Here is an 18,779-nt window from a genome sequence, read left to right on the forward strand (position 1 = left end):
AGCTGCTCTTCAAATTACTCTTGTTTTACTTGGTATGCATTTTTAATCAAATATATATTAAATTATTTATTTTTCTTTAAATTTGAATCATTGCAGGGTGTGACTGCCTTCCAAAATCACCCCACAGACGATCACAAAGCATGGACACCTCCAAGATTGATCAATTTGACCTAATTTCAGCCTCAAAGGATGGGGATGATCCAACAAAGTCCTCACAAAAGGCTGCAACATTGCCAAGAAGTAGAAATCCTTTTGATAATACCAGTGATTCGTGGGAGATCAGAGACAAAAGTTTAGATATCAAACATGCAGCAAAAGACAAACCATTGGATGTTAAAAAAGAGCCCAAGAAAGAGAAAATTAGTCTTTTTGCTCGGGTGACTGGCAAGAAAGATGTCAAAAAGTCTGAAAAGATTAGCAACATGAAGTCGGAAAGTTTTAGTGATGCAAAACTGCTAAATCCCTTTTTTGGAAATTTTCACAGCGGTTTTGAAATTGATTCCAGAAACCCATTTTTCACAGACTTGAAAACAGACGGTATGTCCGGGTAAGTAATCTATCTTTTAAAAAATATATATCTTTCCAGAGTTATACATTTATTTATATATATAATTATAACTATGTTGCTACAATACTTCAATTTGTGGCAGTTCTAATACTATAAAATTCAGTAATCAAGACCCATTTAGCTTCCTGCTAGATTGGAGTTAAGTAACAGAACAAATTAAATTTAAAGATTTGTATTTTTTTGGCCAGTAATGTCAGAGGTCTGTGGTTGTATGTATTCAATTTTGAACTGGATGGAATAGGACAAGTTTTAAGATGTTCTGTCCTTTTAAAGCTTTTTGTGGTTTTGATCAATATAGACACTCTGATAACATGGTTGGAAAAGAATTGTCTTAATAATTATTTGTTATTTTTGAAGAAGAATAATATGCTATCTTCTCTACCAATGATGACATCAACATTGCCTACTAGCTAACTAGGCTAGAAAATGCTAATTTTATAATTTGCAAAACTGCTCATTTAAAATCTAATTTACAGTGTTAATTTCTCTCAAATCAACCATTTTACAGATAGCTTTGTGCTGTAGGCTGTAGAATAAATGCTAAATATTTGATTCAAATTGCAGTTGCTACTTGTGAACAAAGAGGTGATCTTATTGAGGTGTATAAATCCATGCGAGGAATAGATTGGGTAGACTCGCAGTCTCTTGCCCAGAGTAGGTGAATTGAGGACCAGAGGACATAGGTTTAAGGTGAAGGGGAAAAGATTTAATAGGAATCTGAGGAATACCTTTTTCACACAATGGGTGGTGGGTGTATGGATCAAGCTGCCAGTGGGGGTAATTGAGGCAGGGACTATGCCAATATTTAAGGAAACTGTTAGACAGGTAAATGGATAGGACAGGTTTGGAGGGATATGGACGAAACACGGGTAGTTGTGACTAGTGTAGCTGGGAAATTTTGGCCTGTATGGGCAAGTTGGGCCAAAGGGCCCGTTTCCACACTGTATCACTCTGTGACTAAGTTCAAATCCCAGTTCAGTCCATTTACAAACTGTAAAAAACTTTTTAAAATTCAGTGGGGAGAAATGGGGGATAGTCCAGGTAGGGCAGAGTAGGTTATATGGGGGAAAGAGGGAGAGGGTTATGTAGTTATAAATTACAATTAAAACACAAAGTACTTGTGCGATAACGCCAGGATAAGTGCACAACTAAGAAAGCAAAGCCCAAAGCCAAAGTTTTATCTAACTATCTAAATATACCAACTTAAAATTGAGAATTCAGTGTTCATACCATTGGGATGAACTTTGTTGGGATGTAACATTGGGATAAATATAGAACCTGTAAAAATAAAGTTTTCATCTATTGCATGTAATCAATCTGGTTGAAGTTAAATAATAGGATGAACTAAAATTAGGATGGACTCCTCCATTTGTACTCGTACATGCATTTTTTTTCCTTTGTTTGCCAAAAGGTGGTATGTATTTTCAATCTCGGCATCCCTAATGGTCGAATCACACAGTGTGTGAATTCAGCCAATCGATTCTAATCGACTTGAGCAAAGAGCAATCAGCTTCTGCTTTCAATATCTTATTCTTCTGGTGACCCAGAAAGATTTGTTTTTATGTAGGAATCCTTGAGAGTTTACTATCTACTTAGTAACTCTGAGGTGTGTTGGCCAGAATTTTGATTGGGTAACAAGAGGAGTCATGTTAGCACTCTCAACATTACCTTTCTTCTTTTCATTTGTGCAGAAGGCCCAGTTGTCTTTGATCAATTCATTTTTTTCCAAATGATCTAAGTTATGGAATGTGCAGGCATATTTTTATTTTAAATCTATAAATTATTGAACTTTATTTATAGAAAATCACTTGACTGATTTCAAAAACATTAGGTGGTAAATTGAAAGCGATGTTGTGGTGATTGAGTTGTTCATTCAAAGGTCTAGATAACTCACATACTATTACCCCATAACATATGATTAAGTGGTGCTAGACATTGATATTTGACGTACAGCAGACTCCCCAGCAAAGTTCAAGAACCATTGCAAGGAGATCACATCTTGACCTAATTTTAAGAAATATCGTAACAAACATAATTTTTCTTTTTCTGGCGTAACCCTTTCAATTTTCAACCAAGATAGTTTGTAATTTTCAAGTTTGTTTTGACTACAAGCGCGTTCCTTCCAGTTTAGATGAAACAGTTTTCCTCTTAATCTGTGCTAGGTTAGAACTCTGGTATGAGAAGATTGCTGAATGCAGAGGAAGTAAGATCTCTTATCACATGGGGGTCTTCCTTATTTTCCTAACGAAATAATTCTTCGCATACCAAAGCTAGTCCCATTGGAATTTCTTTTTTATCGTTAATGTTTTGTTTAGATATTATATTTCCATTTAACATTTGTACAATTCATCTCTGAACTGACCAGTCACTCTGCAGGAGAGGTACATTTTGTGGGAAGAATAATTTCTGCAGGCTACAGTTTGATACTTTTTGTCAAATTCTAGAATTCCTGACCTAACAAAGCAGGTAACTTTGCCAAAAGCATTTTGAGGAATTGATTCACCTCCACTTTCTAGGGCAATTGGAGATTGGCTATAAATTCTAGACTTTCCAGTGATTTGCACATCCAACGAATGAATAGTTTGAAAGAAAATCGAAAGATGATGCAAATTAATTGAAGATGGAGCGTGTAAGATGGCTAGCAAAGTATCCAAATCCAAAAGGTTTTGGCAACAAATGAGAAGACACATGGACAATGCTGTGGATGTAGAACTCTAATACCCAGGTATGAAGAAGAGTGGTGAACATTGCCCAGTCCATCACAGGTACTGACCATCCCACCATCGAAGGGATCTACAAGATTCACTGCCTCAAAAAGGCAGCTAGCGTCATCAGAGACCCACACCACCCTTGCCACACTCTTCACTCCCTCCATGGGGAAGAAGCCTGAAAACTGTAATGTCCATGTTCAGGAGCAGCTTCTTCCCTACATCAGGCTATTAAACACTGCAACCTCTAAATAAGTTCCCAACTACATGGATTTGGGGGCATTATTTGTGTCTTTGTGTGTGTGTGTGTGTGTGTCTGTATATATATATATATATATATATATATACACATTTATGTAATGTACCTATAATTCTAGTCAAGAGTGTTTTATTGTTATTTATATATTGTCAGACAAACACTCTTGACTCTCGACTAAAATCATAGGTACAGGCTATTTTAGCCCAGATCATCCAAGCTGACTGTAATTCCTATTAAAGCTAATTTTTCCCTCTCAGGCCCATTCTTCCTGTAACCTTTGATGCCCTAACTATTCAAGAAGGACATTCCTGCACTGTAAATAATTCTTTATCTGTTCTATCCATGATCCTTCCTAATTTGATACAGTCATCCTTCACTTTTCTACCTTCCAGTGAGAATAAATCGAGCCCATCCACTCTCTCCTTACAACCACAGCCCTCAATTCCACACAACATCCTCTTGAATCTCTTCTGCACTCTTTCTAACGCTACCATAAATACCGTAGTGTGGAAGCCAGAACTGTGCACAATAGTCTGTCTAACCTGTGTTTCGTACAGCTGCAACATAATTTCCCAACTCTTATACTCAATTGTAATCTTGATGACTGACTGAGCTCACCTTGGATAGAACACCAAAATTGGGAATGCTTTAACCCTGCCTTGGATTGTTCTATCTCGGAGCTCAGAGTTTACTTACTTAAGTCTCTGGTCTATCGCTGTGATCAAAAAGCTAGATAGCCTTGGGTATTGCCTTGCAAATCTCTGAAAGATTTGTTTTCCATCACATTGCTTGTCAGTTAGTGTCAAATTTTCTTTTTCGATATTTAGTTTGTAACAAATAAATAATTTACTGCAATATTGAGGCTGTGAGTTCTTTAATGGTTTTCTTTGCACATCAAATCAAAGAAAACAAACACAGCAAAATCTGAGATCCGTTTTTAATATACAAATTCCTGTTGTGAGTGGCAGCTGGGACTAAGTATAAAATTGTTACCATAAAATACACTTATTGCTGATCAGATTTATGGAAGGATACTTTAACTTGTATTGTGAAATAAAGGATCAAATGGTTGCATTCAAGTTAAACTACCTTTTCATATCATATCATATATATACAGCCGGAAACAGGCCTTTTCGGCCCACCAAGTCCGTGCCGCCCAGTGATCCCCGTACATTAACACTATCCTACACCCACTAGGGACAATTTTTTTATTTTTTTTTTATTTTTTTTTTTTTTACTTTTAAATTGTTCAGTTTCAGTAACTTAGTTATTGTACACTTTTTCAATAATTTTGATAAATTTTGTTAACCTTTCTTCACGACTAAGACCAGAATTATGTGTCATTGAAACTGCAAACTAGAATTGTCCATTCAATTCCACTCCTGCTATTTTTGCAATTGATGATTTTTTTTTGTGATTGCTAATTGCTAAATTGTGAAGAGATATATTGCAGGAGAAAATGTTTTGGCTGTACAATTGGCTGCATAATGATAGTAGTGTAAGTTCTTCTGACAATCTATTAACCTTTATTAATGTGAAAAGACTTTGAGATAGAATTAACTAAAAATAATACAAATTGTGAAAGAATCTCAATTTGCAGTTCTTGACGTGGTAAAAATAAGCTTAATATAAGCTTATAATGTGTTATAAAAGACTCCGAGATACTGGACATGTTATTAACAAGCATCATTGCGGTACGACAGTTAATTAACTTGCTCTGTAGAGAAACAACAGGTAATTAACAAGCTCTTGGGAGTAACTGGACAGTCTGACGGTAAGCCCAACAGTTTAACTGGACAGATTATTACCAATTCTTTTCAGCAGATCCTTGGAGATAACCTGTAGATAATTTCTGAACTACTTAAAAACCTTTTATGAATGTTGGTTGAAAACACGTGATCATCTAGAAAAACTAAATGTATAAAGGTTACTGAACAATGGGTTATTGGGTGTGTTTTGAGCTAACTGAACTCTACTGTGGCAGCAGTGGTGATGAAGAAAACATCTGTATCAAACGAAGCAAGTGAAAATAAATTAAAGGATTTCACTCATGATCTATCACCTACCAGTGGCTCGGGATATTAGTCTGTAATATCCTGTATTATTGACTTCCCTATCAGTATGTAACTCCAGGTAGAAAAATTAAAACAAATTGATTGTAGAATTGTGTATATCCTGGAGTTATAAAAAAGTGTCCACCCGAAAGATGAGACCACCACCTTCAGTAGTCATTGACTCATTGAGCAACTCTTCCTGTCCTACAAGCCAGCAATGTCATTTTCAGTCATTTGGCCGATACCCATGTTACTAAGTTACTGAATAAAATTGAATAGTACCCATCCTTGTCACAGGTTTGGAGTATTATTGTCAGGGCACAAAAACTCTGCAAAATACAGTGTTTCATTTTTGCTATCCAAACAATTTCTTGTGTGAGATAAACTCGTGATTGTTCAAATTGTTGGACAGAGCTCGTATAATATAGGAAAATTGGAGCAAAGGTAATCTTTAGCTCTGGGAAACTGATAGACCTGCTGCCTCGTAGCGCCAGAGACATGTGGTTCGATCCTGACCCCCATGTGCTCTCTATATAGAGTTGTATGTTCTCCCTGTGACTCCATGGGTTTTCGCCGAGTGCTCTGGTTTCCTCCCATATCCCAAAGACATGCGGCGTGTAGGTTAATTGATCTCTGAAAATTGCCTTGAGCATGCAGCGAGTGGATGTGAAAGTGGAAACTAGTGTGAACGGGTGATCGGTGATCGACGTGGACTCGGTTGGCCAAAGGGTCCGTTTCCAAGCTGTATCATTTATATATAGAAATGACTACTGTAGCAAGAAATGTTCTTTCCTCAATGCACTGAGAGAACATTTACATCACAGTTCACAATGTAACTCCTCCAACTTTGTTTACAGTGAGGTGAGTGATTGGGAATTTGTTTCTTCTACGTCAGTGTACAAGAATTTAGTTTTGATCTCTCAAACTCAGCTGGCTTCAGCTGGATATCTCTTGCAGTTTACGAACATCAACAAAACCAGAGACGGAATTGATTAAAAATGTTCATGCTATTTATTCTTCTTGCAAGATATTTAGACTTTTGAATACCATTCTAATTTTAATCATAGTACACAGACACAGAGGAAGCACAGTTTAATGCTCAGAGTTTATTTTACTGAAGAACTTATTTTTTAAATTGTTGTTTTTATCTCTAACCACTAACTTTAACTTTCATTCTTAAAGAATGCTCATCTGCTTGGAAATTTGCAGATGTATATTTTGGTTGTATTGCCTTTAAGTGGTTTACAATCAGTTTCCTCTACAAATAAACCGGCTTCAGTTTGTCATGTGTGGTAATTAGGACCTGCGTCTTTAACCTTTGGCCACAGATCATCTGAACAATTGACCACGATATCCTCCAGCTTGTTTGACGTGAGAATGACATTACATGAATAAAGGGCACTACAAATTACAGCTACACTTCTATAAATGGAGCTGTTCCTAGTTTTCACCACAACTAATTCGATCCAGTTCACTTCATTCATTTTTCTGAGTGAGATCAAAAACAGAGCCATGAATGAACAAGTCCATCATGTCCTTGATGTGAGAATGAAAAGCAGGCTATGAAGGAAGCTTCATGTCTTTCGAGCTCAAACAATACCTGATGAAGGAGTGCCTCATTTAGATCAATCGTATAGTGAGCAGGGCAGATTGCCTCAGATCACTATTACAAACCACTACAATAGGAATTAGCAGAGACTTATTCACCAGTCACTTTTTTTCCTTACAGATGTGACCTTTTGTTGTAACGTGGCCTTTCTTGCTCTTCCTTACCCAAACCCTCACTATAGCTAAAGGCTATTTTATGTTCTGACTGTTTTAATTCTGGTCAGGGACTCCAAGAGTGTTGGCAAGGTAGTGTCCTAAAATTGATCTAAGCAATCTGGTTATCATTTTCAAAACTGTATCAACATATCAGGACTTCAAGTAATGTTTGACATTTTATACCGAGATAAACTCTGCTTCCCAGGAAATATCTTGTTCACAGCAAGATGCTATTTTAATAAAAACACAATTTTAGGTCAGAGCAAATTGTTGTATTTAATTTATAGCTAAAGCAGTTTTGTTTTTTAACTGAACTGTAACAATTAAAGCATGTAATAATTGAATCCAGATTTAAACTTTATGTATTAACACTTGCAATAGGAGATTGGAATTATATTTTGGTAAAGCAAATCCCCAAATCTTTCTTTTCACCTGCAAAATATTAGCATATAATACATATCATATTTTTGGAGGCAAAATGAATTTAAGAAATACGATACCTAGAAATGAATTAGAAGAAAGATCGAAGAATGTGGAAAGCAAAATAGTTGACAGGCAAAGAAAATGGTATTGAGATTCTTAGCAATCCTCTTTAGGGGTAATGTTGATCGAATGTTGAGCTGTAGGTTAATTTGCCATACTCTGCAAACCATTTAATTAGTGATGTTCAAAAAGAATTTTTGTAATTAAATGGACTAATAGAATGCACTGAGGTGATTAGTATGAAATAACTGAAATTTTTGAAAGCATACATTATTGATATAGTACATGGCTTCATTGCAATTAATAAGTATGACAATGTTGAAAGGAGAGATTGAAGCCAGCTGAGTTTGAATCTGTTCCATTTGGGGATATAAATCTGAGCCCTACTAAGACAGTGTGCAGTGCCAGCTGAGTGCAGTGTATGTACTGTAGACTTTAAGGGACTTCAGAAAAACAAGAGCAATGGTGTAGTGCTAGATTTAAAGCAAAATCTGCATGACGGGGCAGATAATCTATTGCAGGAACAGTGTGGGAGCTGATGGAAACAATGTGCCACATCAGCAACCAATTCATATGAACATATGTGCCTCTTTTTGTTGTGATTCATATGTCCTTGACCCTACTCCATCATTCAATAAGATCAATAAGCTGATATGACTATCCTTGGCTCTGCATACCCACTTGTAGCCTTTCACCAATTTGCTTATTGAGAATATAATCCACCTCTGCCTTAAAAGTAGTCAAAGACTTGTGTTTCCACCACCTTGTGCAGCAGTTAGTGCTGCTGCTTTGGCTCCAAAAACCTGTGTTGCTCTCTGGTGTTTAGATTATCTCCCAAGACATGCTGATTGATATTAAGAGCAAAGAAATGCTGGAGGAACTTAGCGGGTCAGACAACATCTATGGAAGAAAGTGAACAGGCAACATTTTGGGAATGTGGGGTGGAGGGGAGATAGCTGGTGAAAAGAAATGAGGGGAAATGGTAGGTTACCAGGCTAAAGTAAATTATCTCCATTGTAAGAAGACTGGAGCTGGCCTTATTTCCCTTAATGGGATGCAAGGGAAATGTAATCATAGAAACTAGATTGGTACATTGTACAAAATTACACTTGACAAATTTTAAACCAGTTTCCATGTTGGAGTACATAGCTTGCCTACCCTTTTGGAAAGGACGCTTATACTGTGATGTGATCGTTGGGGCAGGGAGGAGTTTTGTAATGACTATCACTTGACACTTATCAAAATTTGTTTCCATTGGCTTTGATTTGTATACAATACTGTAATCTTTGAACACAAAAAAATGCCACAGGTGCTAGAAATCTGATATAAAAACACAAAATTCAGAAAATACTTAGCAGATCAGTCAACATCTGTGGAGAGAAAAAAAATCTGCTTTAATTGGAATAGATTCCTGCTTGATTTGTAATATAAGGGGCTGAATATTGAAAATTTCAAATATGGCAATATATAGCAAGATTGTCATACAAAGAATGGATTTGACTACATGAGGTGCCAGTGAACTTTGCAATAAACAACGTTGTGCTTACTAATGAATTGACATTGAAAATGTCTGTACTTTTCTAGTGTAACAAAGCCTTCAAATTATGAAAATGTGAAGAGCAAAGCATCCACTGACCAAAACAATTGTCTAAGTAACGGTCAACATGCTAGAAAAACCTTCAAGCAGCATCATTCTGGATACTATGAAGACAAAATCACAGTGAGTATAAGGAAATGTGACTTTATGCCTGAGAAAGCAAAATGTGCAGTGCATCCCATGTCAACAAAATTCGCTGTAGTGAAGCTTCACTATTTTTAGTACATTTTTTTAAGATGATGTTTAGACTGACTACCCTGTTGTAAGCAGTATTTCAATTCCTATTAAACAGCCATAATTGTATTTAAATTGCACACTGCATGATGATATATAATATTTTTTTAAAGCTCCACTACACTTCACTGTCTAGCTATCATATAAAAATGTAACTACAGAAGGAGATTTAAAGAACAGATAATGAAAGTCTTTTCAAAAAGAAAAGTCTGAGGAAGCACCTCGGGAAAGAAAATTATGGAAGTTCAGGAGGTGAATTCCAGACCTTTTTTCCCCCTCTGAAGGCTAAAAGTAAATACATAGTTCTGCAGTAATCATTTCCACACTGCACAATCATACGATGATTGTTTGAATTTAATTGTATGATTTTAAATCATCATCCATTTAATATTTTTTTATCTTATTAGGGGTATACCAAATGCATTCCAGTTAGAAATTTTAGATGTTATGCTGGGACCACCATTTGACTCGCCTTTTTTTAATCTATTAGATTATATCTGACTCTCGTCTTAGTTCCTTGCTTAATTTTGTTTTAAGTTAGTGGTTGAATTATATTTAATAAGCTTGCATTATGTCATCCCAAATAAATAGAAAATGTCTAGGTAATAAAATGGTGTATCACAAACACCAGCTATTGCAAATTGAATGTTCCTTCAAAGGTTAACCGATGCTCCAGAAGAGACCCAAGAATGAATTAAACTTCTCTTGCGAATTGATCGTGACTCCTATCCATAACCAACAAAATAAGAGCACGAGAACAAGTCTGAAACTAAAATTAATGCATTATTTTCTTTTTTCCCCCAAAAAATTGCTATTTATTTCTCAAATTCCTTTTTCTTCAATAATTTGTACTAATTTTTCATTTTCTAGGATGCTTTAAAAAAAAAATTGTTCTAGAATATACTGAAAACTGATTCTTAATTTACAATTAGGATCTATTTAAATCCCAGGAGTCCCTTGTTCGTTACTTGGATTATTTCTGAAGAATGCGCCTTCTGTTTTTCTTTCAATAAGATGCCTCGAGGTGAAGCTCTGAAGAATACACCTAGCCACAAATTAATATTTCTCATTCTGGTTCATCATCTGTCCTACTGAAGTAATTATGCACTAAAGCAACAATTGAAACTTGCCAAAATTACTTTATTTGTTAGCTGTCTATATAAGTATTTAATACGATACATTAATCATCTGGAATACATTCAAATGTAGGTATTTGGGTGAATTTACTGAATTTTTACGCAGTGGGCATGTCAGTTTTTTTTATTATTGAAAGTTTTTCACTTTGAATTATTCAGCAGAATTACAATGATTCCCTTTGGTATTTCATTAAAGTAGTCAATTTGTTTAAAATTAATGCCTGGCTCCTTTTAAATCTGCCGACGTTTGATAATTTGGGTCATTGGCACTCAATTGATTATACAAGCATAAGATTTATGCAGTAGTTGGATAAGGCTATAATCAAGCCGAACCTGTAGTTGCACATATTTCAAACAATAATGATGGAAAACTGTCATCCACCACTTCATATTTCTTCCACGAAAGGGGGAGTAAAATGCGTTTATTATGTAATGAGCACAGGTTCTTCTCTGCGTCAATATATTAAAAAAACAAATTGCAAGCAAATTTTGTATCAGATTGGAGAGGAAAGATGTCTCTGGCATTCCTTCTCTGCTTCCATTTCTTTAAATTCTCCTCGCCCCCTGCAATCAAGCAGTGCATAGAGTTATTGGATATCGCATGAATTTGGAGCACCCATTCTAGTGTATTAGCGGCTTACTCCAATCTTATTTTGCTGATCCGTTCAAAATAGTCCCACAGCTTGTCTTTTCCCTGCTCTAGAGGACGTGTCTTTCTCCATCTCCTGTCTTATTCCCTCATCTTGTCCAAGACTTTTCATATGTTGCAAATGCCACCACAAAATCTAGCCCATCCTTTGTTTGCCTACTGTATTTACAAACTACAGCCCCATATCCCATTAATCTCATCATGAAAAGTTCATTGTTAATGTATTGTTGCATTATTCATCTATTCCCATCTTTAAAAAAAATTAAAATTCAGATAACACTTTATCTCACTGTTTATATAAATTACAAGGAAATATGGAAATAAAACTATTGTTCCAGCTACTCTCCATGATTCTCCTGCCAAACATCTATATTGGGACCAATCTATTGCAATCATTTAACTTGCCAATACTACTTTGGGATAGAGAAGAATGCAGTCAAGAGGATGAAGCTTACACGGTCATGGGAAATGCACAATCTCCAGAGATGGCAAGTGAGGACTGGTGTGAACCCAGGTGGCCAGACCTGTGTAGTAGCAGTGCTACTACATACTACATACATCAGTATGTCGCGCCTCTGCATTATTAGTCTTCATTCGTTACTATCTTTGACTCGACGAACCATGTTATTCCCATCTAAAGCCCTGCTTCCATCATCCAGCTTGCTGGGATTGTATTCATTTTATTCTACTTTTACTTATCCTTTAGACAACCAAGAGTCCACAATCTAGAATTCCCTGCTGTCCTCTGTCTTTCTGTACTTTTTGAAGCCCCACACTCTTGAATCGCATCTCTGACCAACAAAGCCAGTAAACGTACATTAATTTTATTTTTCTTGATTTATACTTTTCTCTGGCATTGAGAGAATTTCCCCGCACACAGTTTGAAAACACAATATAGTTGTTACCATAGATGGGTAGTCACCTGAATGGCCTCCTTCCAAATCGTTAAAAGAGTTTAACTGTGCGACTTTGGACTTGTGTACCTCCTGCCTGATGGTAACCGTGACAAGTGGGCATTGGCCCAAATGGTCGGGATCCTTGATGGATGCCGTCTTGAACCAGTGCTTCATGTTGACACTGTGATGGCGGTGCCCATGATGGACTGGGCTGAGTCTCGGCAGCCTCTTGCTTACCTCTGCATTCAAATTGCCAGACCAGACATGATGCAATCAGTCAGGATACTTTCTAGACTACAGTTAAATGTGTGCTTGTCATTTTTTAAAAACATTTAATTACTCTGAGAATTACTACTTTTATCTATTCCAGCTACTTTTAAATATCCAGTTATAAGAAACAAAGGCTGTCAGGCTTTAATAATTTGTTATCTATAATCTATATATTACTCAAAGTCTCATCGTGCGCGAGTGCCTGTGTGTGTCCACCAATTTTAGGGACACATAACTCATCATTCGCCTGCGGTGTGCAGTATCAACTTTCCTTCAAATTGTTGCGCTCTCGTGTACCGATTTCACTGCATTTCGGGCACATCCCCCACAAAATAAACATCACCATTTTCATCTAATGCTTCCGTGTTCATCTTGCGTCACAATGGGAACCCAACGGGTATCCGCGTGTGCACAGTTGGGAGAGGGCTGCCGTGCCCGGCGGCGGCGCGCCTGCGCAGCAGCGCCGGGAAAACCAGCGCCTGTGCCGACATGCCCCACGCCTGACCTTCCTTCCGTGGTGCAGCGCTGCAAAAGAGTGAAGGTCAAAGAAGATGGCCACCGGCAGGACGAACATGGAGCAGCGCCTTACGGACGCTCTCCTGCTGCTGGCCACTGCGATGGGCACCCGGGGCCTGGGTGAATTGCTCCCTCTCCCCTTTCCTCTCCCCCCTCACCCATCCCCGGCCCCGGGGCTATCACAACGGGAACCAACGGGTCCACGAGTCGTGTTTCGTTCAATTTGTTGCACTATCGTGTACCGTTTTGGCTGCTTTCTAATCAACTAATTTGTCAAGCGCTTTAGATGCACCTTGATTTAGTTCAACAAAGAAACTGACAAGTTACTAAAGACCATTAGTAACGACGGGAATCCAACGGGTCCAGGGGTCGCCTAGTAAATAATAATAGTAGCAGTACCACCACTAACAGGCTTCATCATCTAGTTATCCTTTATAGTGCAGTCCACTTTGCAGGATGGCCATGGCTGTGAGGCCTCTGGATTGATTAGGCTTGCAAGACTATAGTTGGTGAGGATTGTACAGCTGATGGGGTGACAGACGGCATGAGGCATGGGCTGGGTCAAGCATGATGTGCTCAGTGAAGTATGTATGAATATGTCAACAAGCAATGGAGGGCACAGATGGTAGTCCACAATCATATTATAGTCATTGGAAATTTTGTTTATGCATTGAATTTGCAACTGATTAAATTTTCGGTAAAAGATGAAAACTGGAGTTCTTGTAAGATCGCAATTTTTCTGTGATTTAAAAGATATTTGGGAATCCATGATCCAAGCATAATTTCTTTACAAAAAAAGCTGTTGGTACAACTCATCGGGCCCGGCAGCATCTCTGGGTCAAGCAGCATCTCTGGAGGGTGTAGAAGGGTGACATTTTGGATCAAAACCATTCTTCAGATTGTATCTTAAAGATCCCAACCTGAAACCTCTCCTCTCCATGTCCTCCAGGGATGCTACCTGCCCTTTTGAGTTAATCCAGCACTATGTTTTTTTTGGCAATCTTTGCAATCTAATTACACTTAAATCAAAATTCTAAATCAAACATCTTGCATTAATGATTGCCCTGCTGCCAGTATGTTTATACCACAGGCAGCATTCACAAAGTAGTTCCTTGATTGACATTTAAGGTCACAAAAAAAATCTTAATTCTTTATAATGTGATCAATTAAAAAAAAATAGCATTGGTAAATTCATTTAGATTGTACTGTATTTTTGTATCTTGAATTTATTGTAATACTGTATTTTAGTCATGTTAGTAGAAAAATTAAGCTGGAAGAGTGCAGAAAAGATTTACAAGGATGTTGCCAGCACTTGACGGTATGAGCTATAGGGAGGACTACATACCTTGGAGTGCAGGAGGATGAAGGATGATCTCACAGAAGTGTCTAAGATCATGAGAGTAGATAAGGTGAATGCCCAGAGTATTTTACCCAGAATAGGAAAATCAAGAACCAGAGGGCATAGGTTTAAGATGAGAGGTGGGAAATTTAATAGGAACCTGAGGGTGGTGGATGTATAGAACGAACTTCCAGAGGAGATAGATGAGGCAGGTACTATAACAACATTGTTTTAGATATTTTAGATTTAGAGATACAGCGCGGAAACAGGCCCTTCGGCCCACCGGGTCCGCGCCGCCCAGCGATCCACGCACATTAACACTATCCTACACACACTAGGGACAATTTTTTTTTACATTTGCCCAGCCAATTAACCTACATACCTACCAATTGTCAATGGTTTATTCCACACATGTTCAAAGAATATATATTGTCCATGCCGTCTTTGGAGTGCTGGAGGAAACCGAAGATCTCGGAGAAAACTCACGCAGGTCACTGGGAGAACGTACAAACTCCGAACAGACGGCGCCCGTAGTCAGGATCGAACCTGAGTCTCTGGCGCTGCATTCGCTGTAAGGCAGCAACTCTACCGCTGTGCCACCGTGTCGCGATATTTGCCGCGAAAAATAGATATTTGGTTAGGTACATGGATAGGAAAGGTTTAGAGGGATACGGGCCATAGGTGGGACTAATGTAATAAGTCATCTTGTTCGGCATGGGCAATATATATTTTTTGAACATGTGGGGAATAAACCATTGACAATTAAAGAGTAATTTTGAATGAGTGCTGCCAACTATAAAGAAATGGCAATGGGTATTAATTTTTTTGGAAGAATCAAGTTATTGCCTGGGAAAGGGCTGGTAGAAATGAAAGTCAATTTTAAATTGTATTTGGTAATAAGAGATTCAAATGAATGAACTGCCTTTCAAAGGATCTGTCACATAGCTATTTTGAGGATCTCAAAGAAGCTGCTCACCAAACACACAGGCATTAATTAATTAGAAATGTAGTTCTAAACTATAATCTAGTCACAGTAAATGCAATTTCCTCATAGGTAATGACTGCAAATGTTCTGACTTTGGTTTTCCAGATTTGAACTGTTTCAAGTTTATTGAATGACTTTTAAGTTCTATTTTTGTTATTAAATATAAAATTATTTGACTGTTTGATTAGTTGTTCAAATATAGTGTCTTTAATTAAATTTTAATGAAGATGTTATTTTAAAGGCAAGAGGATACTAGAAAATTGTGTGTGCACGGAAGTGTGCCAAGTTGGCTCCACACCATTCTTTCATTTAAGAATCTTCATTGATTCACTCTGTACATAATTTATGTGGTCTCCATACAGGTTTCAGGATAGATTTGTCTTCTGTTCCCCATCATTAGGTACTGAAGAGGCTTTGTGCTAGGTGTGTGAATAATAATTGGATCAGCTGCCATCTCTGTAGCTTCAGTATCACAAGCTTCAGTATCTGTCTCCAAAATACAGTCTTTAAACAGGAGGGACAGCCAGTTGAGAGCAGTGAGAACTCCTTAATACTTAATTAAATATGAAAAGTCAGACGAGGGAGTAAAAAGAAAGATGTGAAAGTGACTATACGAATATTCCCAGAGCAAAGTTGCTCATTAGAACGATAATGAGAAGATCACTGGATGCCATATCTTCCTTATCTGACTGGTTCAAACTCCTTCAGATACCATGTTCTGTTGTTTGACATACCTTAAAAATGAAATAATTTAAATTTTTGTGAAAAGGTTTTCTCATAATTGATAAATTTTATTTTTGGTTTTTCCATATAAATTAGCTTGTAACATTTGCAAGCAGTGCCGTATTTTCTAATTTTATTTATTTTTAATAATCACAATACACTTGTAATTATTAAATGACATCCATTATCATGTTGAGATGTATTGAAAGAATAACATTTTGGTTGTAAATAGGGTTCTTTTGCATCAATTTATCTCAACCTTCTAGAAAGTTCCAGCTGCATATGCTGAGCCCTCTAGTATTTGATTTATTTTCTATCCTGGGAAAAAGATTCTGACTGTCTAACCTATATATACCTCTCATAATTTTCTATATTTCTATCACGTCTCCCTGCAACCTCTGGCGATCCACAGAAAGCAATCCAAGTCTGTCCAGCCTCTCCCTGTAGCTAATACCCCCTAATCCAGGAATCATTCTGGTAAACCTCCACCCTACCCTTTTCAAAACTTCCACATCCTTCCTATAATGGGTGACCAGAATTGCACATAACACTCCCATTGCTGCCCAACCAAAGTCCGAGAAAGCTGCATCATGACTTCCTCACTCGTATACTCGCTACCCCAACCCATGAAAGCAAGCATACCGAATACCTTTATTACCACACTATCTACTTGTGTTGTGACTTAGAACGTAGAACATGGAAAATAGGTGCAGGAGGAGGCCATTTGGCCCTTCGAGCCAGCACTGCCATTCATTGTGATCATGGCTGATCATCCACAATCAGTAACACGTGCCTGCCTTCTCCCCATATCTCTTGATTCCACTAGCCCCTAGAGCTCTATCTAACTCTCTTTTAAATTCATCCTGTGAATTGGCCTCTACTGCCTTCTGTGGTAGAGAATTCCACAAATTCACAACTCTCTGGGTGAAAAAGTTTTTTCTCATCTTGGTTTTAAATGACCTCCCCTTTATTCTTAGACTGTGGCCCCTGATTCTGGACTCCCCCAACATTAGGAACATTTTTCCTGCTTCTAGCTTGTCCAGTCCTTTTATAATGTTATATGTTTCTACAAGATCCCCTCTCATCCTTCTAAATTCCAGCCCAGTCTTTCCAATCTTTCCTCATATGACAGTCCCGCCATCCCGGGGATTAACCTCATGAACTTACCCTGCACTGCCTCAATAGCAAGAATGTCCTTCCTTCAAAAGTAGACCAAAACTGCACAATACTCTAGATGTGATCTCACCATGGCCCTGTACAACAGCAGACGGACTTCTTTACTCCTATACTCAAATCCTCTCATTATGAAGGCCAACATGCTTTCTTCACTGCCTGCTGCATCTGCATGTTTACTTTCAGTGACTGGTGTACAAGGACACCCAGGTCTCATTGCACTTCCCTTTCTCCTAATCTGACACCATTGAGATAATAATCCGCCTCCTTGTTCTTGCCACCAAAGTGGATAACCTCACATTTATCTACATTATACTGCATCTGCCCATTCACTCAACCTGTCCAAGTCACCTTGCAACCTCCTAACATCCTCTTCGCAGTTCACTCTGCCAACCAGCTTTGTGTCTTCTGCAAATTTGCTAGTGTTACTTTTAATTCCATCATCTAAATCATTAATATCATTAATATATATTGTAAATAGTTGTGGTCCCAGCACTGAGCCTTGTGGCACTCCACTCGCCACTGCCTGCATTCTGACAGAGACCTGTTTATTCCTACTCTTTGTTTCCTGTCTGCCAACCAATTCTCTATCCATGTCAATACCCTACCCCCAATACCATGTGCTCTAATTTTGCCCACTAATCTCCTATGTGGGACCTTATCAAAGGCTTTCTGAAAGTCCAGATACACAGATTTTAAGTTTATCTGCTTTTTCCACAATACTCCTTGCATTGAAAGAAACACACTTCAGCCCATCAGTGTCACCATATTCCTTCATCTCTCCATGCCTGGCTTTCCTTTGAGATTTACTGGTCCTAACCTCTGCTTTCCCATCATCCCTTCCAATTTCTGGCCTACTACTTTGGTTCCCACCCCTCTGCCTCTCTAGTTAAAACCCTCCTGATTAGCAGTAGTGAACCTCCCTGTCGGGATACTGGTCCTCCTCCAGTTCAGATACAACCTGTTCCTCTTGTACATGACAATAAGAGATGAGATGAGATTGCCTTCCTTGAGAATGTTCTGCAACTGCTCCAAGACATCCTGAACCCTGGTACCAGGGAGGCAACACCATCCTGGAGTCTTGTTGCTGCCATAGAATCTTCTGTATGTGCCCCTAACTAATGAGTCTCTTATCACTATATAGTCTGACTTTTCCCTTTTCCACTGCGCCTTGGAGCCAGTCCCGATATCTCAGGCTGGACCACTGCTGCTGCTCCCCCTGACTGGTCCTTTGCAGCAATAGCATTCAAAGGCGCATACCCGTTGTCAAAAGGAAAGGACCCAGGGGATTCCTGCACTTTCTGCTTGCTCCCTTTCCTGGTGCTCACCCATTTACTTCCTGCCTATACCATAGCATGGTCACCTCACTGTAACTCTTCTCTTGGGCAACACTGTGCTATAGGTTGTTCATATGTGGCTGACAGA

At 38.1% G+C, this 18,779-nt stretch overlaps 1 protein-coding gene across 1 annotated transcript in view; it reads left to right on the forward strand.

Annotated features, from left to right (window-relative positions):
• rab11fip2 (RAB11 family interacting protein 2 (class I)) overlaps positions 1–18,779 on the forward strand; it is a 56,893-nt gene that overhangs the window by 30,257 nt on the left and 7,857 nt on the right. The window contains exons 3-4 of the mRNA XM_078413436.1: positions 97–547; positions 9,421–9,556. Coding sequence (XP_078269562.1) covers positions 97–547; positions 9,421–9,556 — 587 coding nt within the window. The remainder of the gene's footprint in view (positions 1–96; positions 548–9,420; positions 9,557–18,779) is intronic.

This window comes from Rhinoraja longicauda, chromosome 16, assembly GCF_053455715.1.
Source record: "Rhinoraja longicauda isolate Sanriku21f chromosome 16, sRhiLon1.1, whole genome shotgun sequence".
NCBI classification, from domain to species: domain Eukaryota; kingdom Metazoa; phylum Chordata; class Chondrichthyes; order Rajiformes; family Arhynchobatidae; genus Rhinoraja; species Rhinoraja longicauda.